The sequence below is a fragment of the Mesoplodon mirus genome (genome assembly GCF_964341445.2).
Source record: "Mesoplodon mirus genome assembly, chromosome: 11".
NCBI lineage: Eukaryota > Metazoa > Chordata > Mammalia > Artiodactyla > Ziphiidae > Mesoplodon > Mesoplodon mirus.
Window position 1 is genome coordinate 102132329 of NC_138987.1, and position 25549 is coordinate 102157877.

Sequence of the window (25549 nt, forward strand, 5' to 3'; positions counted from 1 at the left end):
CACTGTCACGTGACCACGGAGGGTGAGCTGATAGGACTGGTCAGGAGGGCCCCACACACCCAAGTCATGCGTGCAGTTTTCTGTGCTGCTCTCAGGAGACCAGGCCGTGGTCACATACCAACAACCAGCATGTTTCCCAGTTTAAACTTTGTCGTCTCTGTCCCTCCCACCCGGCCTCCATTCAGCTTTTTTGTTATCACTTAGCAATCCCGTAATCTTTTGGTGGGCGGCGGGAGATGCAGGATTAAAACTTGTTACCTAAAATTTCCTGTCCTTTGCCCTCTGCCTACAGTTAGTTGCAAAATCTCGTTGACTCTTCTCCTGAAACGTGCCTGTTTCACCCCGTCCTTTCCATTTCACTGACGTCCTCCTGGTTTTGGCCCCTTGGCGTCTTCCCTGGGCTGGGCTTGGGACCTTCTCACCCTGGTCTCTCTTATCTTGTGTCCTGCAAACAGTGCCCAAATTAACCCTCCAGCCTTGACTGTTGCTTCTCTCCCCACATTTCACTGGCTCCACCTAAAATAATTTCCAGCCAGTCCAGTGGTGAGCAGGGAGTAGGGTTGCTTAACCTCAGAGGTCTGGAGCTCTACCGTCTGAAGTAGCTTTGGCATAAATTGTCTGATGAAGTCTCCTGTTTCAGTTAAAAAAATCTTTCGAAACAACAATAAGCAACAACGATGAAAACAAAACAATCAGAGTAAACCCAGCTTTCCAGGAAGCTGTGCCGCGTCCATGCGCCGTGGGGCCCGAGAGGCACAGTCTCTGCGCTGAAGTCCAGACGCCGACCTGGGTCTGAGGCTTGCTTGGGCCATAGGGCCCTGCTCATCCAGCACCAGCTTTGTGGACGTGTTGCGAAGCTTCCATCTCCTCAGTGCTCAGGAATTATTTGTGTATCGTGGGGGCTTTCTTGTGGAAGAAGATCCATGAAAGTTCTGAGCCTTTTTTAAAATTTCTGGAGCCCGTTTTGGTAATTTATACCTTTTTAGAAAATCGTGTTCTTGTAGGTTTACACATTTATTGCTTTGATTAGTATTTTCCAGTTAATCTAATATTCTAGGATAGCAGTCCCATCTGAGGGGAGCTATGTGGCTTCCTTTCTGTTGTTCCCCAGCATCACAGCCAGTGGCAGCCGTGTCGTGGGCTGCCCAGAGGAAGGTGTGTCTGCAGCGAAGCCGCAGTGCAGAGCTGCCGGCCACGGGGAGGGCGTTGGGGCAGCACCTTGGGGATCCTCAGCGGTAACCCGCTCGGGCTGATGTATACCTCATGGTTTGAATTGGCCTGGGCAGCCTTTGGGATTAAATTAATTTATATCAAGTTAGAAAGCATCAGCTGCCAGAGTCAGGGAGGCCTTCTGGAGGCTGAGCCCGCTCTCCAGGCGGTGTCTCATGGAGAGCAGCTGGGATGGTCCTCGGAGGGCCTGCTGTGCATCTCCTTTGTGTGAGCGCAGTTCTGGGGCCCACACAGAAGCCCCCGTCTTTGACTGTGACCCCTACTGCCTTGCAGTTGGTTCCTGTGCAGGTGAGAAAGATTTGTAACCTTCTGAAATCAAATGCAGCACATATGGCTGTTTTCCTTAGCCCTTTTTCCCTCCTTAGGTACGCTCAGCAGGATCTTTGTGCCCGGAGGGTGCAGCTCTGTGATCTTCATCCTTCCTTGGAAGTTGAAGGAAAGAAAGTTGTTTTCTCTTTACCACCTTCTTTCGCAAAAGGTTAAAGAAGACTTGTACGGGGCTCAGGAGCAGATCAAACAGTAGAAAGTCCCTGCAGTGACATTTGAGAACAGGTGCCAAGTGGTGGCCGTGCGTGGAAGGAGTTAGTTGTGTTCCCTGTGCTGCACTTGGCTGTCTCTTCTGGACGTTCTCCCTGTTTGTGGCGAAGGGTTTCCACGACATAGGCTAAGGGCCCCCTTTCCCTCCCTGGCTCACCCTGGGGTTCTTTTCCCAGCAGCCACCGCCAGGTCCCGAGGGCAGGGCCGTGTGCCGGTGCTGAACAGGCCCGTCCCTAATGAGCTGTGCCGCCAGCTGCACAGAGGGCGAGCCCTGTTCTCCCTCCGGCCCCTCTGAAGAGCGGGAGCCCAGGAGCCCTTCTCGTGTCCCTTCTCGGCTGATTTGCTGATCACCACCACCCCCCGCCCCCGCCCCAGAGCATCTTGGCAAAGTTCAGATTTCTGTGCTCACAGCTCAGTGCCCACAGTGAAAAGGAAATACAAAGGGGGAGGAGGAAAGTGGGGGTGGGGCGCTTGAAGGGTGTTTATTTCTTGTTGCCTTAGCCTAAGCCTCAGGCTCCCGGCTGAAGGCTATGCGGTAAAGCTTTGAATAACTGGATTTGGAGATAGTTTTATTGGCTCATGCACACAGGCCATGTATTAAGAGTTTGAATTTCTGTTGTTCAGAAACCTGAATTTTGAAAAGACCGCTTTCTATCTCTTCAGTCTGCTTTTTTCTACACACCACCACTTAAGGAAGGTGAGATAATTGCTGCGCTCACATGCTATAGAGCATTTGCTGCGTGCCAGGCTGGTCTGGCTTTTATAAGCATCGCCTCATTTAAATCATCACAACAACCCCTGCACAGGGAAACTTTTAACGTGATAAAGTTTTTTTTTCTATAATAAATTGTGGTAAAAGACACAAAATTTACCATCGTTTTAAGTGCACAATTCAGGAGTGTTAAGTGTATTCACATTGTTCTGAATCAGCTCCACGACGTTTTCACCTTTTGCAATATCTGAAACTCTGCCCATTGAAGTGAAAACATTTTAACCGATAAGCCGGCACTTTTTTTTGTTCAGCCGGATTGAAATTGCTCTCCTGTTTCTCCTTTGCTGTCTCTCTGTAACATTAGGCCCAGGGCCGTGAGTGCTGAGGCTGCGCCCGGTGCCCTGGTCACCATGTGGCAGCTGCAGGGGAGGACAGCTGGCTGTCCAGAGGCAGTGCCTTCTTCCTCGGACTGTCCACCAGTTGTGTGGGTGAAGTCCTGCCGAGCTGGCGGGAAAAGTGCACCTCCCAAGTTACCAGGGGCCTGCATCTATTTTGGTTTGTTTTCTAGGTAGCTTTTGATTTATGAAGCATAATATCATAGAAATACGTGTGAAAAGCAGTTGTGTATTTTGTGAGTTACTGTTTGTGAGTCACCATATCCCGTGGGTGAAATGGGAGGCGGGGGTGGGATTGCGTTCATGATACCAGAGCTCCTCTCAGTACATTGAGAGACATTTCAAGCCTGTCCAGTTCCCATTCAGCATGCCCGGTGCACAGCCTTGTATGTAACCGCCTTCCCAGTGGCTACCTAGAGTATGGTTGTGCCAGAAAGGCAAGCCCAGGTTCACTGGGGACAGGTTTTCACCAGTGCCATTTAGACTCTCTGCCAGAGTTGGATAGAACAGATCGTTTAATAATTTTTTCAAGTGTAGATAGGGGTGTTAGTCTTCACTTTCTGCTGATAATGTTAAGAAAACAATGGTTGGGGACTTCCCTGGTGGCGCAGTGGATGGGACTCTGCGCTCCCAGTGCAGGGGACCCGGGTTCGATCCCTGGTCAGGGAACTAGATCCCACATGCATGCCGCAATTAAGACCCGGCGCAACCAAATCAACAAATAAATATTAAAAAAAAGAAAACAATGGTTGAATCACCAATGAAGCCTGGGTTCTGAGGCCAGCAGAAAATACAGTGTAACAGCTTTTTCTTTCCTTTTTTAAACCTCAGATTCACAGATTGTATTAATCATAATTCTTGGTTCATGACACATTCCTATCATTGGTTTGTGGATATTTTCCTTCCGGTTCTAGTGTCAGTAATTCTGGCTAATCTATTGAAGGAGGTGGCCTGGGACTTTGTGCTTCAAGGGTCCAGCCTCTTCTCTCACTGCGGTTTCCTTTGGGGTCTTGCCCGGTGTGACTGGGCTTCAGCAGGAGCCCGAATCTTCCCTTGCCCTGTCCCTCCTGTGCTCCTGTTGGGCTCTGGATGTGCGTGTCTCCCCTCCTGCTGTCTGTCTCCTTCAGCTAAGTCCCTCAGAGTCTCCTCTGGGCTGTTGCTCGAGCTGCAGTGGCCTCATCTCCACCCTCTGCCGCAGCAGCCGGGCAGGTCCCACCTCTTCACGGAGGGCAGGGCCCGCCTGGCCCGTGTCCAGCCCCACCCTGGGTGTTGGGCCCCGGGAGCAGCGCCCTTCCCTCCCACAGCACCGGTTCTGTGCCCAGAGGTGCTGTGTCCCGTCTTCTCCCCCCGCTGACCCCAGCTCCCCAGGGCTCAGGAAGTGCCGGGTGCCCTGGAAATGTTTGTTGAATAAATGAATTCTGACCAAATATAGTTCAAATCCTTGTTATGTTTGGTCGGTAGAAAAGAGCTCTGCCCAAAGGAATTAGTAAGCTAATAGAAGAATAAGAGCCACTGTAATAGACATGCTCATCGTTACCAAATTTGTATGTAGGGCAGGCACAAGGTTTTCATGCTTGGGCCTTGTCTTTGAATTCTGAGTTTCGCTCACCTGGGCTTTCAAGGTGTCTATGCCGCCCCCCCCCCGCCCCCTTCCTTCTCAGGGTAGTTTGTATTTTGTTTGCTTCTATCAGTTGGCATGCTTAGCAGTTTCTTGTCATGTGAAGTTTTCGGAGTGGGTGTTTACAAACTTAGAAACTTTTAAACATAGAATAATAAATGGAACAATTAAAATAGCCTTAAAAAGACCTTTACCATTTTTACAGCAGAAGTGGACCCCCCCCCCCGCCTTGTGTACACTGCCCGGTACTTGGTGTGGGCAGAAACTGCATCTTTGGCACACCTCATGCTTTCCAAACCACTCATAAGACCCTCGCAATTTCGGTTATGAGCCGGCCACACCACAAGCGTAGTGGACCCTTGGGAAATGGCTTGCACGGTGGGTGGACGGCATCCTGGTGGACCAGACGTGGGCCCTCTCTGCGTCCCGGGAGCTGGTGACTGGGGCATGTTCTGTCATCTCAGGAAACACTGGTTCACTGTGGGAGCTTGAGAAGGGAATAGAATCTCCCAAAATTCCACGCTGTCACCTTTTGTCCCTGTAGCTCCTCAGCGAACCTTTGTTTAGAGTATGCGCGAAGTCAAGCTAAATCCTTGGCATCTCTGCCTAAACCCCAAGGACAGCACGTGCACCTCCCCTGGGATTAGCCCCTTAGCACGGCATTGCCTCACTTCTCTTCAGGTGACGTAAGCTCGGCCTTGGCGCTGGCACCTCCTTCCCTCGGGCCTGTGGGGACCACAGATTGCTCATTTCCTACTAGTGCTGCTTCTCAAGGTAGCGTGGTTCTGGAAAGCTGTTGCAGCTGGTTTACCTGTTGAAACTCTTAAATAAATGAATACTTTCTGAGTAATTACATATTTGCTCCTTTACACTCTTGCAAAATAATAGAAAGCAAAACAGTATATTAATATAAGTTAAGCTCTTATGACCGTGCTGGCATTGACTTGTAAAAAGAGGTGTCTGTGTGTGCAGGTGAAAGGGATGGAGCTTGGTAAGGAGCAGTGGGGGAGTAAACTCTTGGAAAACCAGAAAGGAGGGCAGTTGGCCCGTGACGGGGACGGCAGTGGTGGTGTGGTGGCGACCTGGAAGGGACGGGCCGCTGGCTGTTAGGAAATTTGCCTCCGTGTCCGAGCTCTCAATCCCTCTCCCTTCTCCTCCTCAGGAGTTAGAAGCAGCTCTTCACAGAGATGACGTGGAGTTTATCAGCGACCTGATCGCCTGCCTACTTCAGGGCTGCTATCAGCGAAGGGATATCACGTGAGTAACCCCAATCTTCCTGTTTCTGGCAGGAGGGAAGGAATTAACCAGTCCTAGTGATGTTTCGTGTCTCCTGGAATAAACCCGAGCAGATCACCGGCCAAGACGTAACAGTGTATTTACACACGGTTCCCAGGCCCCGTGCTTGGCTCCTTCTGCAGCTGAGTTTTCATTGTATTGTAATTCTTGACTTTATTTCACTCTCAGAAATCTATATCCCTTACTCTTGGGTCCACCAACTACCATATTCAAGTGTGGAATGTGTTCTCTCAATGTAGGGCTTTCTTTCTGATCTTTGTTTTCAGTATTGGTAAAATGGTGCCTAACAAATTAAAACTAGATTTTTACCGTATTTCTGCCCCTGGGGTATGTATCTTCTGTTCACTTAAACAGTGGCATCATTTCTTGTTTGTTTTTTTTAAAGACACATTTATTCCACATCATGATCAGAGTATTAACATTTAGCAATCAACAGCATGGGTGCAAAAAAAAAAAAATCTACATTAAAACCCTTTGTTGGAATGCTTTACACTTTCCACAGAACAGAAACTAAAATAACCTGTTATACAATTAGTCACAAATACAGTCCTCGAGGTTTTTTGCCCATACACATGAGTATTGTCTAAAACATGTCTTCTTGGTAGCAGCTAGGCCCTGCCATCCCTGTGCTTGGCCGAGTTCACAGATGTGTTGTAACCTGTAGCTTCCCCGTCACTTCTCTGGCTCTCGTCTCCTGCTAAGCTTTGTTCCCTGGCAGTCATCAAAACCTCTGCCACTGCCATGGCTACTGCAGCTGCGGGAACCACCACAGCCACCTTGGTTTCGGGGTTTGGCAAAGCATTGGCCTCCACCGCCACAGGGGCCAGCACTTCTGCCTCCAAAGTTTCCTCCTTTCATGGGTCCAAAATGTGAAGATTGATTGTTGTAACTGCCAAAATCATTGTAGCTTCCACCACCTCCAAAATGGCTTCCATCATTACCAAACCCATTATAGCCATCCCCACTGCCACCATAGCCACCACCACTGCGGCTGCCACCAAAGCCACCTCGGCCACTGAAGTCTCCTCCACGACCAAAGCTGTCACTCCCACCAAAACCCCCGCCATGACCACCACCAAAGTTTCCAGAACCACTTGGGCCTCTTTGGCTGGATGAGGAACTAGCCATCTCTTGCTCAGGTAGGGCTTTCCTTACTTCACAGCTGTGGCCATTCACAGTGTGGCATTTCTGACTGACAGTGTTGTCTGCAGAGTCATGGTCATCAAAGGTTACGAAAGCAAAGCCTCTCTTTTGGCCACTGCCTCGATCAGTCATGATTTCAATCACTTCAATTTTCCCAGACTGTTCAAAATAATCTCTTAGATGATGTTCTTCAGTGTCTTCTTTAATGCCACCAACAAAAATCTTTTTCACACTTAAGTGGGCACCAGGTCTTTGAGAGTCTTCTCTTGAGACGGCCCTCTTTGGTTCCACAACTCTCCCGTCCACTTCGTGTGGCCTTGCCTTCATGGCCACACCCACCTCCTCCACGGTGGCGTGTGTGATGACAACCCCGAAGCCTCTGGAGCGCCTGGTGCTTGGATCCCTCGTCGCCACACAGTCTGTGCGCGCTCCCCGCTGCTCAGAATGCCTCCTCGGGCTCGCGTCGCTTGTTTCAAAGCTCAGACCTCCGACGAAGAGCTTCTGCGGCTGTGCGGCTCTTTGGGAGACCCTGACTTAGACATGACGGCAGTGGTGGCGGGGGGGAACGTCAACGATGCTTACTCGGCGGTGTCCACGGGCAGAAAGGAGTAATCTACCGAATGTATCTCTGGCATCCTTTCTAACGTGGAGCGTCTGGGCCCCCTCACACCATAGCTGCCAAGTACACAGCTGTCTGGTACATTGAGGTGTGTAGAAATTTGGAGCAAGATTTCATCTCTGTCAGCAAATAAAGGATCTTCCTGATAAGGCCTCATCCCTTGTTTTGATAGAGTTGATAGACATTCTCTTGCTACTATGTTTCCACACAGAGCTGGACTGTGAGGCCAGTTCCCGGGAAGCTGAGACAGGACGGGGCTCCCCGTGCAGGCAGGAGTCTGGGGTGTTACGGTTTACAGTTTTCAGACAGTTAAAAAAAAGACGGTGTCTGAAATATTTCTCTTCCAGTAGATCCACTCCTGGGTGCCTGTTAGGGCGGGGGGTAGACGTGTGGTAACAAGGTGAATGAGGGGTTGACGAACCGCTACTGCATCCAGCGCGGAGCTCGGCGTTCGTGTGTGTGTGTGTGTGTGTGTGTGTGTGTGTGTGTGTGTGAGAGAGAGAGAGAGAGAGAGAGAGAGAGATCATCCCCCTTCCTTTCCGTGTTTGTACTTCTGCCTGTGTCATGCTGTAGTCGTCATCTCCTGCATTCTCCGCGAGTGTACTGACTGTCCCCAGGGCGTCCAGGCTGTCCTGCTAAACAAAGAGTAGAAAGAAATCTACCATCTTACCACTTAAACACCATGACAATAGGGTTTAGTATATTTTCTCCCGTTTTCTTTTTGAGATGTAACTTGGGAGTTTGTGTGGTTTTTAAGCAGTTGTAGTCATACTGTGTATATAATTTCACTTTTTCATATCTTTCATTTTTTTCATCACAATGATAATTTTTCTTATAACCACCTTTTCTTTAAATGGGATTGTCAAATACTCCGATTTAGTAGATGAACATTTGTGCCCAGCTTTTAACTGTTAAAAACATGCTATATTACATAGCCTTGGACATAAAAGTTTGCACACCTTAGTGAATCATACTCTTAAATTTCTGCAAGTGTAGTCACTCCGTAAAAAGAAATGGCCACTTAAGACTCAAAAAATAAATTTCCGGGCCACTCACCCCAGGGGTTGCTCCATTTCACCCATGACCATCAGTGTCCGAGGGGGTCTGTTTGCCTCACCTCGCTCTGGCCAGGGTGCTGGAGGGCAGATGCCCTGGGGACCCTCGGTCCTGGGCTCCACTGTAGAGTGTGTGCAGTTGCCATGGCAAGCGCTGTGACATCCACAGAGCACGTGGCCTATGTGAGAACGGGCCGTGGACTGAGCCGTCATGGGGTGCTTCCTGAGCCAGTGCCCTTATATTACAGAGCCCAGTAAGAGGGTGAGTGAAGGAGGGACGGACCCCCCTGAAGTTGCAGGTAGGACGGTGAGTGTCTGGGGTTTGACGCCCTGGAGCAGAGGCCAGGGGTCGCAGAGCAGAAGGTCCCATGTGGTTCAGAGATGTGATTTATTTGAGCTGCAAAGTTCAAAGTCTTATTAGCCCCTGAGTGTTATATTTTGGTTTGTCGCCAACATCTAAAATGAGACTTCATGTTGAAACCCAGTTTGTAGCTTTTAGAAAGCATCTAAGACACTGATCAGCTGGAGGGAAAACAGGGTCCCAGCCCGCCTGGTGGCTCTCCACACAGAGGCTGGTTGTCACTGCATCTGTGGGGCTTGCTTGGCCCACCTGCTCGCCTTCTTTCCCTGCTGTCTCTGGCACGCACAGCCAGTCGAGGAGTCCTGTGGCCACAGCACAACAGGAGTAGGAGCCTAGTAGGCCTTGTAGGCTGGGCGGCGAGTTCGGGGGCGTGATCCTGAGGGCAGGGAGGGCGGGGGACCAGGCAGGGGCGAGTGAGTAGATCAGGCCTGAGGGCAGAGGCGAGCCCATCCTGAAGGTCTGTTAGGGGGTGAAGGTGATGACCTGGTGCCTCCTGCCTGACAGGCTGTCTCTCCAACCTTACTGCGCACATTCGTGGTTTATGGACTTGAATTTCCTGTTACATACTTAGGCCGTGTCTTCCATGGGTGTGTTGGTTGATGACCAAGCACAAGAAACGCCCATTTAAAATTTGCGGGGCAGGTGTTGCACGCCTGCCTTCTGTGTGACGGTGGGGACGGGCGCCAGGCTGCGGTTGAAGGTCTGAATAGCTAGAGTTGGCTCATGCCATCAGTGTAGTAGAGCTTCCCTTCCCTGTTGGCATGTGGTGTCTATTGGACATTTTACCAGGTTTTTGACACGTGAGAATCCACTCGGCTGTTCCTGGCTGTACCTGCCAGTCTCTTGGCTCTGATACCATTGCTCTTAACTAATCCTGCTTGTTAGTTCTTCCAGAAAATGATATAATCTTGTCATATTCCATAAGGAATCTCCTTATTTTGATTAAAGTCCTTATGTTGTGGGACTCCCCTGGTGGCACAGTGGTTAAGAATCCGCCTGCCAATGCAGGGGACACGTGTTCGAGCCCTGGTCCGGGAAGATCCCACATGCCGCGGAGCAGCTAAGCCCCGTGCACCACAACTACTGAAGCCCGTGCGCCTAGAGCCCGTGCTCCACAACAAGAGAAGCCACTGCAATGAGAAGCCCGTGCACCGCAACGAAGACCCAACGAAGCCAAAAATAAATAAATAAATTTATTTTTAAAAAAAAGTCCTGATGTTGCTCAGTAAAAAGTTGTACCTTTGTTCATGTAGGTCAGATCCGTTCCTGGGTTACTTTAACTTGTGTTGCTGCTAAGAGTTGAGTGATACTCACACACGGTACAAGTACTTCCAAGTGTAGAATATGATATATTCCTAACATATTCCTGTGTTTGTGTCTTGAATCTGCCCAGTTTACTGACCTTGATTTTTCAAAGTGGATCCTCTTGATGTTCTAGGTTATCACCCCCCTTCCTTATCGTGTTTGTGCTTCTGCCTGTTTCATGCTGTATTCGTCATCCACTGTTATGTAACAAATTATCCTAAAACTTAACAGCTTTAAACATCAGTATCTGTGGGTCAGGAATCTTCTGTGCCGGCCGTGCTGCTGGGACCGTGGCCACCCCGGGCCCGCCCTTGGGAGGGCCGTATGTTTGTTTCCTGTGGCCGCTTAGCGCAGTTCACAGGCCGAAGAGCTGAAACTGCATTTGGTATCGGTCAGTTTTGTGGGTCTGCACGTGGCTTGTCGGGGGCCCCGCTCGGCGTGTCTGGAGGCCTAGCTGGGGAGGGACACAGGGTCCTTCAGGCTGCTGGCAGAGTCGCCCTGGCAGCTGTAGGACCCAGGTCTTTGTTTCCATGCGGCCCTCTCGGCCCTGCTGTGTCTCCTCCCGTGACCTGGCGCGCGCTCGCGGGAGTGCCCTCGCCTGCCCGGTTTTGTGACCAGGAGCGAGCCCCAGATGTGCTGCGCCCCCCTGGGGAGAGCCCAGCATGCAAGGCTGTGAACACCAGGGGGCCTGTTGCCCGGGCTTTTGTTCGTTAATAGTGACTGTATTCTCCAGAGGAAAACTGCATATTGGTGGTGAGGCTTAGGCTTGCATCTAATCAGGTGTACTTAGTTATCAACAACATATTGTAAGTTCTCTGTTTTCGTAGGCTTTTGGACAAGAGCCAGTTGATTTTTGGATAGTCACATGTGGTCCTTTATAAATGAATTATCAACAAGAGGTTTTGATTTTCCCTTTTGTTTCAGTAAATGGCTATAACTAACTTGTTCCTAGTTTAATTTTCTCCCATATTTACCATTAGCCTCCACTATAAATGTACTTACATTGATAATATCCCCTATAAAAAAACAATTAGTTTGAAAATAGTGGGCGTTCTACAGGATATTCTTAGCTTAGATGCAGGCTTTTCCCATCACTCATCTGCTTTCACTTTGGAACGTTTCATTGCCTCAGTCTTCTTGTGAGGCTACGAAGAAGCGGTTGGGGGAGATCCCCTCAAAGGCTAACCGGGTCCTGTTTTACAGGGAGGGAAACATCCAGAGACTTAGGTAGCCAGTTAGAAGATGAATAATGCCTACAAAGAAGTGAGAGATCAGGAGCCCAGATATTCATCCCTCATAGAATCTGAAGTTTGAGTCTCTGACTCTGACTCTTTGTTTTCTGTCATCCTTACATAAAATTAATGATTTTAGCAGTATAAAAAAATTAATTCTGGGCTTCGCTGGTGGCGCAGTGGTTAAGAATCTGCCTGCCAATGCAGGGGACACGGGTTCAATCCCTGGTCGGTCAAGATCCCCCATGCCGCGGAGCACCTAAGCCCGCGTGCCACAGTTACTGAGCCTGCGCTCTAGAGCCCGCAAGCCACAACTACTGAGCCCACGTGCCACAACTACTGAAGCCCGCACGCCTAGAGCCCGTGCTCCGCAGCAAGAGAAGCCACCACAATGAGAAGTCGGCGCACCGCAACAAAGAGTAGCCCCCGCTCACCACAACTAGAGAAAGCCCGCGCGCAGCAACGAAGACCCGACGCAATCAAAAATAAAAAAATAAATTAAAAAAAAAAGTTTTAAAGCATCGCCTAAAGTAGTATAGAGCAGAAACCCCACCCGTCCTGAAGATGGGGTGCCGGGTGGGCTGTTCTGGACAGTTTGCTTTTTCACACGTGTGTACCTAGAGGTGCAAATAGCATTTAATATTTCAGAATGTGTCTGTCTCATCAAGCTGTGCTGGCTCGTCAGAGACCCGCAGACACCGTGTCACCCTGTCTTCTGTGTCCTCCCCCAGCCCTTCTGCTTCTGGGTACGGTGCAGAGCTGCCCGCCCTCCCCAGTGCTGATGGCAGTCCTCTTAACACTAGTTTCTTCCTTATGACAACACTGTGTCAGTTCCTCCTAAATTATTTCTTTTGAAATGAGAGGTTAATTTATTTAAAAAAAACAAAAAAATGACCCTAGTTAAATAAATGTCATAAAATTTCAGACAGTGTAGTAACCGGGAGGAGAGAAGAGTTTTTTCCCCTTCCTTTTACAGGCAGCTGCTTCTGTGACTTTTTTTGCTGTTGAAGGAAACTGTGAGTCTCCGATAGACAGAAGCAGAATTAGTGGGGGGCCTGTCAGCTCCCTGTGGAGGGGGGATCCTGGTGCCCCCCATGCTCGTCCCCCTTTCCTGGGGACAGTGGGTGGCAGTGTTGGTCCTGCTGTTCTGTGCTGGGCCAGGGAGGCAAGTGATGGTTCCACCCTTTTTCATATCATACCTGTGAGGTGTCGGAGCATTGCCGAAAACATAATCTGTAATTTTATTTGTGTTAGAAACAGCTAAGTATACATGAAATTAAAAAATTCTGAATGGGCAAGTAAGTTTGGGGTCTGGTTGATCCAAGTTGGACTAACTGGTCTGAAGTGAGGCTCAGGCTTCAGCCCTTTAAAAAGTTGTTTTTGTCGATACATTATAATACACACAGAAAAGGGCACATTGCTTAATCATACAGCTCAGTGAATTTGTACAAACTGAATGCACCTACGCAGTGATCACTCAGACAAGAAGGCATCACAATGAATTTTCCTTTTTCCATTGGAAGGCATTGCCTAAAGTGATGGTTACTCTGTCCTCCAGTGGTATCCACGTACCTTTAGAGTGAATTTGTGCTCGGTATTCTCTGAAGTTTTATTTTCATCCCACCCTAAAGAAAGAGGATTTTGGACAGATGAATGCTTGCCTTTCTTGGTTCTAAGGCTTACCTGTTAATGTGGAGCTAAGAACGTTCCTTAATCTCTTCGTGCATTACTCGCCTCATCTGTAAAATGGGAATGATAACCGTACCCATTACTAAATTTAATGTGAAATTAAATGAATTCACTTATGACAGCCTTAGAACAGTCTTGAGCTTTTAGTAAATACCAGAAACATCTACGTGTGTGGAGTAGGAAGTGGATATTGACCCAGGCTACTTCCCATGTCTTAAATGTTGCGGTTTGCACGTCTCAGAACTGGGGTCAGCAGACTTCTACGAAGGGCCAGAGAATAACCATTTTAGGCTTTGTGTGGGTGACATGGTCTAAACTACTCCCCTCTGCCATCCCAGTGCAAAAGTGGCCAGAGCGGGGCTTCCCTGGTGGTGCAGTGGTTGAGAGTCCGCCTGCCGATGCAGGGGACACGGGTTCGTGCCCCGGTCCGGGAAGATCCCACATGCCGCGGAGCGGCTGGGCCCGTGAGCCATGGCCGCTGGGCCTGCGCGTCCGGAGCCTGTGCTCTGCAACGGGAGAGGCCACAACAGTGAGAGGTCCGCGTACTGCAAAAAAAAAAAAAGAAAAGTGGCCAGAGCAGTGCTTCGTGACTGATTGTGGCTGTGTTTTATTAGATTTTCATAATCTGGAATTTGAATTTTGTATCATTTTCTCTTGTCATAAAATAGTATTATTTTGATTTCTTTTTTCTTCCAACCGTTAGAAAAGAATGATTTTCACATTCTTAGCTTACAGGCTAAAGATACATTCAGGCCAGCTTTGGCCCATGAGCCATAGTTTGCCCCTGTTTTTAGAAAATTAAATAGGTTCCTATTTCTAATTCCACAGACTCATGCTGCTCAAGATAATACATTTCCATCTCCTCAGAAAGTGCCCTTTGCACTAAATCTAACCTCCCTACACCCCCAAAACCCCACTGCATCCCACGCAGTGACCTGATTTTTATTGATGCAGATTGTTTTGCCTTATTCTTGAATTTCGTGTGTGTGGCTGGGGTCATGCAGTATGGGCCCTGTGTGTCCAGCTTCTTTGAGGAAGCACAGGGTCTGTGTGATACTCACTGACGCTGCTGTTTGTATCAGTTCTTCGTTCCTTTTGGGGAGGGGGTCTGCGTCGGATTCCAGTGCAAACATATATCACAGTTTTTTGGTCTACTAGTTGGTAGACTTGTATGTTGCCTCCAGTTTGGGGCTGTTGAGAATAGAGCAGCTGTGAACACTTGCACGGATGTTTTTGTGGATGTCTTTTCGTTTCTCTCGGGAATCGCTGGGTCGTGCGTGAGAGCACGATTGACATTGACTTGTTTTCTGAGCAGTGGTGACCTTTATTCTCCCCCCAGCAACACATGAACAGTCCAGTTGCTCCATATCTTTGCCGACATCTGTTAATTTTAATTTTACCCAGTTTTTCATTTTACTGATTCTGTTGTGTGTAATGTGGTAACTCATTGTGGTTTTAATGTGCATTTCCCTGATGACTAGATATATAATGGGCTGTGACTGTTTTCTTCTGATGTGTAGCTTGCCTTTCCATTTTAAAGAATGGCAAATTTTAATTTTGTTGAAGTCTAATTTATCAGTTTTTTCCTAAGAAATCGGGACATACCTTAATATCAAGAGATCTTCTCTGAGGTTTTCTCTTAGTTTTACAGTTTTAGCGCTTTTTGCAGTTGGTATTATGATGCATTTTGAGTTAGTATTCGTGTATTGTGTGAAGTAGAAGGTCAGTCAGTGTCCATTTTTTCCTTATGGATTTCATCTGTGTTCAGTCTGTTTCTGGACTCTGCCTTATTCCATTGTTCTGTATGTCTTATATTTATACAAGTACCAGATTGTCTTGAAATTGGTGAGTTCTCCACCTTTTTATATTTTAGTTTTGCTTTTTAAATGTTTTGACTATTCTGGGTTCTTTGCATACAAATTTAAAAATCAGCTTGTCAACTCCCCCACCCTCCAGAAAAGGCCTGCTACAGAAAATGGACATTTTGAGCAATGTTGAGTTTCCCAGTCCTTGACCATGATATATACTCCACTTGTTTATCTTCCTTCATTAAAAAAATTTTTTTTTATTTATTGATTTGGCTGCACTGGGTCTTAGTTGCAGCGTGCGGGATCTAGTTCCCTGACCAGGGATTGAACCCTGGCCCCTGCATTGGGAGTGTGGAGTCCTAACCACTGGACCACCAGGGAAGTCCCTGTTTATCTTCTTTAATTTCAGGAATATTGTATAGTTTCATTGTAAAGATACTGTACATCTTTACACTTGTGCCTAAGTATTTTATATTTTCCAGCTATTTGTTGCCATTATATGTAAAATACAATTGAGTTTTTTATATTGACCGTGTTACTATAGTCTTCCTGAATTCACTTCTTAGTCTATTGGTCTTGTCGCTGACTGAGGAGTTTCTGTAGTCTGTTTCCGTTCCAGCCTCTATCCCGGCTCCCTGTCCTGAGAGCTTCCTTCTCTTGTCTTATTACTGTGCCGGCCACGACTCCTGTGTTGTTCCTGATCTTGGGGGAAAGTATTCAGCCTTTCACCCTCAAGTGTGATGAAGTGCTGTCCCTTTTGTCTGTTGCTGAATTCAGTTTGCTGCTGTTTTGTTGAGGATTTCTCCATGTATGTTTATGAAGAATATTGGTCTGTAATTTTATTTGCTTATGAATCTTTGTCAGGTTTTGGCACAAGGGTTGAGAAGTGTTCCCTTCTCTCGTTTCTGAAAGAGTTTGTGTAATTTCTTTTCTTTTTTTAAAAATTTATTTATTTTATTTATATTTATTTTTGGCTGCGTTGGGTCTTCGTTGCTGTGCGCGGGCTTTCTCTCTAGTTGCGGCGAGCAGGGGCTGCTCTTTGTTGCAGTACGCGGGCTTCTCGTTGCGGTGGCTTCTCTTGTTGCGGAGCATGGGCTCTAGGTGCACGGGCTTCAGTAGTGTGGCGCGTGGGCTCAGTAGTTGTGGCTCGTGGGCTCTAGAGCGCAGACTCAATAGCTGTGGCGCACGGGCTTAGTTGCTCCATAGCATGTGGGATCTTCCCTGACCAGGGATTGAACCCGTGTTCCCTGCATTGGCAGGCGAGTTCTTAACCACTGCACGACCAGGGAAGTCCGAGTTTGTTTTCAAACAGCTCACCACTGAAAGCCTTTGGGTTTGTAGTTTTCTTTGGGTGCCAGTTGTTGATTATTATTGATTTGATGTCTTTAATGGATTAAGGCTCTTTGGGTGTTCTGTTTCTTTTTAAACAAATTTTATTGAAGTACAGTGTTGTGTTAATTTCTGCTGTATAGCAAAGTGATTCAGTTTTACATACATATATATTCTTTCTCGTATCCCTTTCCATGATAGTTTATCCCAGGAGACTGGATATAGTTCCCTGTGCTATACAGTAGGACCTTGTTGTTTATCCATTCTAAATGTAAGAGTTTCCATCTATCAACCCCAAATTCCGAGTCCATCCCTCTCTCCCTGCCCATAGCAACCACCAGTCTGACCTCTAGATCTGTGATTCTGTTTCTGCTTTGTAGATAGGTTCGTTTGTGTCATATTTTAGCTTCCACATATAAGTGATATCATATGGTATTTGTCCTTTTTCTGACTTTGCTTGATGCGATAATCTCTTGGTCCATCCATGTTGCTGCAGGTGGCATTATTTCACCCTCGTTTTATGGTTGAGTAATAGTCCATTGTATTTATGTACCACGTCTTTTTTATCCATTCATCCGTCAACGGGTAACGGTTGCTACTGTGTCTTGGCTGTTGTCAATAGTGCTGCTATAAACATAGGGGTGCATTTATCTTTCCAAATTACAGTTTTGTCAGGAGTGGGATTGCTGGGTCATATGGTAGCTCTATGTTTAGTTTTTTGAGGAACCTCCAAAGTGTTCTCCATAGTGGCTGCACCAATTTACATTCCCACCAACAGTGCAGGAGGGTTCCCTTTTCTCCTGAGTGTTCTATTTCTTAAGTCAATTTTGGTAAGTAATTTAGGCATTTTTCAAGGAGTTTGTCTATTTTATTTACGTTTTTAAATTTATTTCCATAGTACTGTTCATAATATTCTCTTATTCTCTTACTATCTGTAGGATCTACAGTGGTTTCTCCACTTTCATTCCTGATGTTGGAATTTGTTCTCTCTCTCTCCCTCTACTCTTTCTACAGGTTTATCAACTTTTCAGATGTTTACTAAGGAACCAGCTTTTAACTTTACCTACTGTTTGCCTGTTTTCTTTAAAAAATTTTTTTTCTGTTTTTGATTTCTTATCTTTATTATTTTCTTTTATTTACTTTGGCTTTAGCTTACTCTTCTTTTTCTTTCTTCTCAAGTTATAATACTTGTTATGAGCCTTTTTTCTTTTCAATACAGGCATTTTAAAGCTGTAAATTTCCTTCTAGGCAGTGCTCGACGGGGCTGTTTAGTCCATTTACATTTAGTGCAGTTACTGGTATGGTTGGTTTCCACTGTTCTCTGGGGGTTTTTAAGTGTCCAGTTCATTGGTGTTTAGTATATTCACAAGGTTGTGTAGTCATCACCAGTGTTGAATTCCAGAACATTTTATCCCCCCCAGAGACCCCCCCCCACACCCGTCAGCTGTCGCTCCTTGCTTCCTCCAGTCACCGGTCCCACTAACTAATGTGCTTCCTGTCTACGTTTTTACTATTCTAGGTCCCTCTTATAGGTGGTATGCATACATATAGGTATCCAGCTACTTTCACTTAGCATGTTTTCAGAATTCATCCATGTTATAGTGTGAATCATGTACTCATTCATTTTATGGCCCCAAAATACTGTGTTGTTGTATAGATATATGTTTTATTTATCTGTTAGTTCATGGACATTGGTGCTGTTTCAGCTTTTTGGCTGTTATGAATTATGCTGCTGTGTATGAACATTTGTCTACTCGTTTTTGTTTGGATGTATGTTTTCATTTCTCTTGGGTGTATACCTAAGAGTGGAATGGTTGGGTCATATAGTAATTCTGTGTTTAAGTTTTGAGCAGCTTGCCAAACTTTTGCAAAGTTGCTGCACCATTTTACATTCCAACTAGCAGTATACGATGGTTCCCATTTCTCTACGTCCTTGTTAACAAGGGGTCAGCACTTGTTCTTATCTGTCTTTTTAATTTTAGCCATCCTGGTGGGTGTGACCTGGTACCCTGTTGGGGTTTGATTTGCATTTCCCAAATGACTAATGAGTGTCTTTTCATGTGTTTCCTTCTTTTTTCCTCTCTTTGTCCTTTAGTGCTTTCTTTTGGGTTATTTAAAGATTAATACATGTTGATTTCCAGATGACTTTTTTTAAAAAAATTTATTTATTTATTTATTTATTTTTGGCTGTGTTGGGTCTTCGTTGCTGCACGCAGGCTTTCTGTAGTTGTGGCGAGCGGGCTTCTCATTGCAGTGATTTCTCTTGTTGCGGACCACAGGCTCTAGGCACGTGGGCTTCAGTGGTTGCAGCACGCAGGCTCAGCCGTTGTGGCATGCAGACCCTAGAGCATGCGGGCTCAGTAGTTGTGGTGCATGGGCTTAGTTGTTCTGTGGCATGTGGGATCTTCTTCCCGGACTAGGGATTGAACCCGTCTCCCCTGCATTGGCAGGCAGATTCTTAACCACTGCTCCACCAGGGAAATCCCCCAGATGACTTTTAATACTTTTCTTTGTTACCTAACATAAACATTCATATACACAAATAAAATCTATATTATATACATATTTCCTAGTTAAAAAGATATGTTTTGTATCTTAATCACATTTTCCTTTAATTTGAAATTGTCATGATTTTTTACTTATCCTGGCTATCACATTGATTTCAGGATATATTTCAGGATATGGCAGGCACTATATAGTCCTATAGAAGAGACATTATTTCAGTTGTTTTTGGCTGAATCTTTTTACGATCTTTAAGAATAAGCACTTCATCAAATTTTCTTATGGAGCCTTTTATTTGTTGCTTCACTTGGAACTAAAATCTTTATCTCAATCCAGTACTCGTGTGTTTGTGTGTGTGTTTTTTTTTAAGCTTTTTGCCCGCACTGTGCGGTATGCAGGATCTTAGTGCCCCGACCAGGGATTGAACCCTCACCCCCTGTGCTGGAAGTGCAGAGTCTTAACCACTAGACCTCCAGGGAAGTCCCCCAGTACTTGTGTTAAACGTGGCCTAACTGTGCACATGGGTATTTCATTAGCTGCACCAGTAGCCATAGCAAACGGGAAGATAAAATTTTTCTATTTAGTCTCCACATGGCACCCGCGGTGCCAGGTCTTCATTGCTCCCCGCATGTGGGCTGCAGATACACTTTCATGTCTCAGAACTGACACAAGAGCCTTCCTTCTCATTGTGATCTTCTCAGGCAGCTTGTTTCCTGCGTGGTGCAGGGTCCTGCCAGCTCCAGCTCCGGCCGAGGTCGTGTCAGCCCGCTCCTCTCGGGCCACGCTATCCCTGGGAATGTGGGTCTCACAGTGGAAGCCTGTTCTGTCTGAAGGAAAATAAGCAGTTCTCTGCTGGGGCCCTACGAGATGCTCACTCTGCGACTGTGGAAAGATAGTTCTGTCTTTTTTTCTCTCTCTTGTGCAAACTATTTTAAGAAATAAAGGGATAATTAGCATTTGGAACTTTTTTCAGACAAGAAGGAGCACTGACCTGGTTGTGCTCAGAACCTCCAGTTGGTTCGATCTTTTTGTTCCCACATCCTGTTGAAAGGATTAGTGACAACTCAGGAAGAAGTGCCCTGAGCTGAGCTGAGAGATTTACAACGTAGGATCAGTTTGTAGCAGCTGTTGCCACGCACTCTTCCTCTGAGCAGCACACAGGATCACGGCGCTCATTTTTCTGAGGGCGGGAGTGCATGGTCTTACCAGATTCTGAAAGTGTTGTGTCCTAGAGAAGATGAAAAACCGCTAAGTACAAAGTATTAACCCTAATTGATGGCTTACTGAGCCTTTTTGTTTCAAATACCCTTGACCATGCTGCCTTCCAAAATTTTTCCCTCGAATATCTGACCTTTAAAAGAAGGAGATACAGATTTTTATGAGGCTTATCTATATACAAGGCAAAGGAGTCATCTTGAATTGTAAGTCCATTAGTATCTCTTGGTAAGGTGGTATAGAGATGACTTACGAAACTTTTAGCAGAAGTGATGTAATTGGAACTGAGTAGGACAATAGGGCTGTTGGGAAGGAATCTCAGACTTGCGGCTCTCGGGACACGTAGGGGCTTTCAGGCAGATCGCGGCTGTCTGTGCTTCCTCGCCTCCTGCCGCGTCCTCGTGGAATGATCTCATGTCATGGAGTCCACGTTTCATTTTACTGCAAGAGGAAGACACCTTGTTGTTTAGGGTACTTGGTGTGCAGTAGAAATCCTAGAGAGCATGTGGCAGATAAAGGGGTTTAGTACCGAAGGCAGGTTGTCTTCTCCATACTCTTTGAAACGAAAAAGCACCCCGTTTTATTTTCAAATTCTCCTTTGCCGTACCACCTGCTTTTCACCGCCAGTTGGAGCTGTTCTTTGCCCGGCTCCTCCACCTGAAGGGGCAGCACCGGCTTTGCGGGCAGGAGGCCAGGCTGGTCCCAAGGCTCCCGCAGGTGCCTGCAAGCAGGGCTCAGTCGTGGTGCCGAGAGCCCTGTGTTTCCAGGTGTAATGCTGCATTTTGATAAGGGAACCACATTCACACTGTCCGCACTTGAGGTATCAACAGGAAGGAAATAAAGTTTCTTCTCTCTTTGAAAAAGCAAAATGTTTAATTTCTTATTTGCCTAAGGCCCTTTGTTTTTCCTCTATGAGTATTTCTTCTGACTTCTTCTACAAAGATAACTACATAGATTATAAGTTAACATGATACATGCCTCTTGTAAAGATTTTATTGACACATAATTCCTTTAGAGCTCTTTGTTTAGTGAGAAAAATATTTTAAAATCAAGCATTAGGTGAAATTATATCCAGATTCTTTTTAATAGTTGAGATATGGAATAACTAACAATTAAACAGCACTTGTTATATACAAGGCCCATTTAGGTACTAATCAAAAATTTAAGTTGTCTTAAATGTTTTCTATAGAAAAAACCCTCAAATTTAGTGTTTCATAACACACCCACAAGTTTACATGTAACGGCACATGGAAAGTATAGTTACACCTCGGAGTAGCCTCTTTTAAAATTAATTAATTAATCAATTTGGCCACACAGGCAACTTGTGGGATCTTAGTTCCCCGACCAGGGATTGATCCTGGGCCCTTGGCATTGAAAGCATGGAGTCCTAACCACTGGACCGCCAGGGAATTCCCTGGAGTAGCCTCCTGTGTTCTGGAGAAGGTTTTTTCACCTTTGCATCTTAACCTGAAATATAAATGGATTAGGCCAGGCAGACATTGGCATTCTTTGCTGTTTGCCATCTAAGTTGTGGACCTAATCTTTTTTTTTTTAATTAATTAATTTATTTATTTTGGGCTGCGTTGCGACTTTGTTGCTGCGCATGGGCTTTCTCTAGTTGCGGCGAGCAGGGGCTACTCTTCGTTGCGGTGTGCGGGCTTCTCATTGTGGTGGCTTCTCTTGTTGCGGAGCATGGGCTCTAGGCACGCGGGCTTCAGTAGTTGTGGCTCATGGGCTCTAGAGCGCAGGCTCAGTAGTTGTGGCACACAGGCTTAGTTGCTCTGCGGCATGTGGGATCTTCCGGAACCAGGGCTTAAACCCGTGTCCCCTGCATTGGCAGGAGATTCTTTTTATTTTGCGGTACGCGGGCCTCTCACTGCTGTGGCCTCTCCCGTTGTGGAGCACAGGCTCCGGACGTGCAGGCTCAGCGGCCATGGCTCACGGGCCCAGCCGCTCCGCGGCATGTGGGATCTTCCCAGACCAGGGCACGAACCTGTGTCCCCTGCATCGGCAGGCGGACCCTCAACCACAGTGCCACCAGGGAAGGCCCAGCAGGCGATTCTTAACCACTGTGCCACCAGGGAAGGTCCCTCAACCTTCTTAATATTGATGATCTTTGGGACTTGATGGTGTCAGGTCCCAGGAGATGGTGTAATAACATAGTGCTTCCTCAAGGGATCCCCGGGCCCTTCCTGGCACTTTCAATTCCTGCTGCTGTTGAAGATTAGTCAGCTGTCCAGCCCCGCCTCCCCCCACACCCCCCTCTCTATGTGGTATTCATGTGTCTTTGTGTCTGGGGCCGCCTGGTTAGGTCTCAGACCTTCCACAGCTACCTGGAGGACATCATCAGCTACCGCTGGGAGCTGGAAGAGGGGAAGCCGAACCCCCTGCGGGGAGCCAGCTTCCAGGACCTGCCCCTTCGCACCCGAGTGGAAATCCTCCACCGCCTCTGTGACTACCGGCTGGACGCAGACGATGTCTTTGATCTCCTCAAGGTGCGTAGCTGACAGGCACCCTGTCCCTGGAGCAGAAGTTGAGAGGAGCCAGCGTTTGGATGCTGTGCTGGTCTTGGGAATCTTGTAGATGCAGCCGTTACCACTGTTGCCAGGGGAATCCAAGCCACACACTCAGATGACTGCATGTTATTTTATTTTGGCTTAACTTCTACTTTGGTCTGTTCTTCGTTCCGTGTACCGAGTCCCCGCTGACATGGGAACAATCCTAGGTTCCCGTTTGCTCTGTCATCAGCCAGAAGTGCAGTTACATTAGTCACTGAGTTTTATTTCCTGAGGTCTGAAATTTGACTTAGAATAATTGAAATATGTATGAAACCTCCCAGGACTTTCACCCATCCTCCCCGCACACCGTGTACACATTGTAGACGTGTGCTGGGTGGGGCTGTGGACGCCTCCCCGCTCCCTCTTATCCTGTCTCAGAGGGAGGGCGCGGGCGGGCTTCTGCTTTGCCCTCACTGGGAGGTCGGTCACAAATGATGAACTGCGTCGACGGTGCTCGTGGGCTCAGGTGGGCACCATGGTGAAAACCGCAGTGCAGCCCAGCACAGTCTTCACTGAGGTCTCGGCCTCCACCCGCCGAGGGGTGGCAGCGCAGGTCAGGCTGGGGGAATGGGGAGCCCCGAGCCGGACTGGCCGGCGGCGACAGAGTGTCATGGGGGATGAGGCTGCCACAAAAGCAGACTCTCCTGTTGGAATTGTCTTTCCTCTTGTTGGTACACACAGAATACATGTCTAAACCAAGTATGTCACATGTTCATCAAAATCCCTTTGGGTTGCTCTTTTTTTGGCGAGGGCGGGGCGATGGTGGCAATGGGATTTGTGTGAAGTACTTCCGTACCCTGCTCTTAGAGCAGGCACCTTCTCCCCGTCCCGTGTGTCGGGTACCCTGACTGAGAATTACCTAAGATGCTTGAGCATTTTAATATGAGGGATATGTGAGGACAAATTCAGAATCCTCATTTGAGTTGTCTCTTTAGTTTTGTTCGTTGTGAGCCCAAACCTCTTTCCTTGTCCTGCCCAGGGCCTGGATGCAGACAGTCTCCGTGTGGAACCGCTGGGTGAGGACAACTCCGGGGCCCTCTACTGGTATTTCTATGGGACGCGAATGTACAAGGAGGACCCAGTACAAGGAAAATCCAACGGAGAGCTCTCTCTGAGCAGGTACCTTCCTAAAGGTCAAGGCTGCCATAGCCACTGTTACAAGAGCGTCATTAAAATCAAATACATCGGAATTCCACAGCACAAGTTATTTTTTCTCATGAAGGAATTAGCTGTAGCACCATGTCTACAAAGAGATGGCAAAGAGTTATTTCCCACAGAAGTGAAAAGGAATTAATCTCTAGCCCAGCTCTCAGCGGCCCCACCCCGGAGGCTGTTCCGCCCGCCAGGTTTTCAGCAGTACAAGTGCTCCCCGGGGCCTTTCCCTCCAGCAGAGTGGGTTCTGGAGAATCCCTCCTCCTGCTAGAGCTGATGTCCTCAGTGAGGAAGAGGCCTTGTCCCCAGCTGCCCAGAGCGATGCTGCATCTTCCCCAGACGTCCGGGTTGCTGGGCCCTTTGTTGTTAGCGAAGCCTGAGGCCTCACTCAGATGTTCACGTGGGAGATGTTGTTTTCCTTGGTTACACGTTTTAACCATGGAAAGTGGGAGGTCACCCTGCTCTTCGCCTGTAACTGCTGCCTTTGCTCCTTTTTAGTAACCTCATGGCCAGAAAAACTAATCACTAGCTTAAAGCCAGTTTTTGTTGGTTTTTTTTTGCGGTACGCGGGCCTCTCACTGTTGTGGCCTCTCCCGTTGCGGAGCACAGGCTCCGGACGCGCAGGCTCAGCGGCCATGGCTCACGGGCCCAGCCGCTTCGCGGCATGTGGGATCCTCCCAGACCCGGGCACGAACCCGTGTCCCCTGCATCGGTCGGCGGACTCTCAACCACTGCGCCACCAGGAAAGCCCCCTAATCACTAGCTTATAAATCATGTGTAACGCATCAGTCCTATGACAGAACATTTCTATTTAACGTACTATTTCTTAGGGAAAGTGAAGGACAAAAAAATGTTTCAAGTGTTCCTGGGAAAACAGGAAAAAGAAGAGGAAGACCCCCAAAACGGAAAAAACTGCAGGAGGAAACTCTAGTGAGGTGAGTAAGTCTTGTTTGTGCAGGTCCCTAACCCGAACCCTTACGCTGGAGGCACTCGCCTCCATCCTGCTTTCTGTGCCTCGGGGGGGACATGAGCCCTGCGTCACAGTCCTCGGGGGCCTCCTGCCTGGCCCCTCACTTTCACTGGACAGTGGGGACTCTGACAGTGAACGTGACAGTGGACGGCACCGAGAACCGAGCCCGCCTGCAGGAAGTGCCCTGAAAATCCCATCCCTACACCAAACATTTCTTCACAGGAGTGTGGAGAGAGTTAATACTGTATATGAGTTTAGGAGTTAATTCTTTTCTGGTAAGGAGATTTTGTAGTAAACATGCTTTGTTGTATGTAGAATACAGTTTCCTACAATAAAGAAAAGGTAAGACTTTAAACATTTTTATAGTGTTTATTTTATATTTAATTTTAGCAAAGAAAAAGATTCTCTTACGATTGGGAAATTGTATTATTACTATTTTTTGGCCGCACTGCGCGGCATGTGGGATCTTAGTTCCCCAACCAGGGATCGAACTCGCAGCCCGTGCAGTGGAAGTGCGGAGTCTTAACCAGTGGACCACCAGGGCAGTCCTGGGAAATTTTATTTTAATATGTCATTGCCTTTTAGGAATTCCCACCATGTGAATCTCAATATAAGAGTTTTCAGAATCTGACCTGTTCTGTGTAGAAATACTTTTTCCTTTTACTTGAGGATCAGATCTATCATTATCCACTTACGGAAGTTAGGTCATAGTCTTAAAAATTCTAATAACACAGGAGAAGCTGCTTCTTCCTTCGGCGTTTTAGAACTACTTAAGTAACCTAAATGACTGAAGTGGACCAGATTTCACTGTGCTGCTTATTAA

At 47.3% G+C, this 25549-nt stretch overlaps 1 protein-coding gene and 1 pseudogene across 3 annotated transcripts in view; one reads left to right on the top strand and one right to left on the bottom strand.

Moving 5' to 3' along the window:
- The window catches only part of CECR2 (CECR2 histone acetyl-lysine reader), a gene marked incomplete at its 5' end in the record, with an annotated part of 152451 nt that overhangs the window by 78677 nt on the left and 48225 nt on the right, over window positions 1–25549 (top strand). For both annotated transcript variants that reach the window (XM_082635952.1, XM_082635953.1), the window contains 4 exons: window positions 5655–5749; window positions 22358–22541; window positions 23584–23723; window positions 24587–24691. In XM_082635952.1, the coding sequence (XP_082492078.1) occupies window positions 5655–5749; window positions 22358–22541; window positions 23584–23723; window positions 24587–24691 (524 nt within the window). The remainder of the gene's footprint in view (window positions 1–5654; window positions 5750–22357; window positions 22542–23583; window positions 23724–24586; window positions 24692–25549) is intronic.
- Window positions 6461–7613, bottom strand: LOC309812511 (heterogeneous nuclear ribonucleoprotein A1-like; annotated as a pseudogene). The gene has a single exon. The product of its transcript is annotated as a heterogeneous nuclear ribonucleoprotein A1-like (transcript).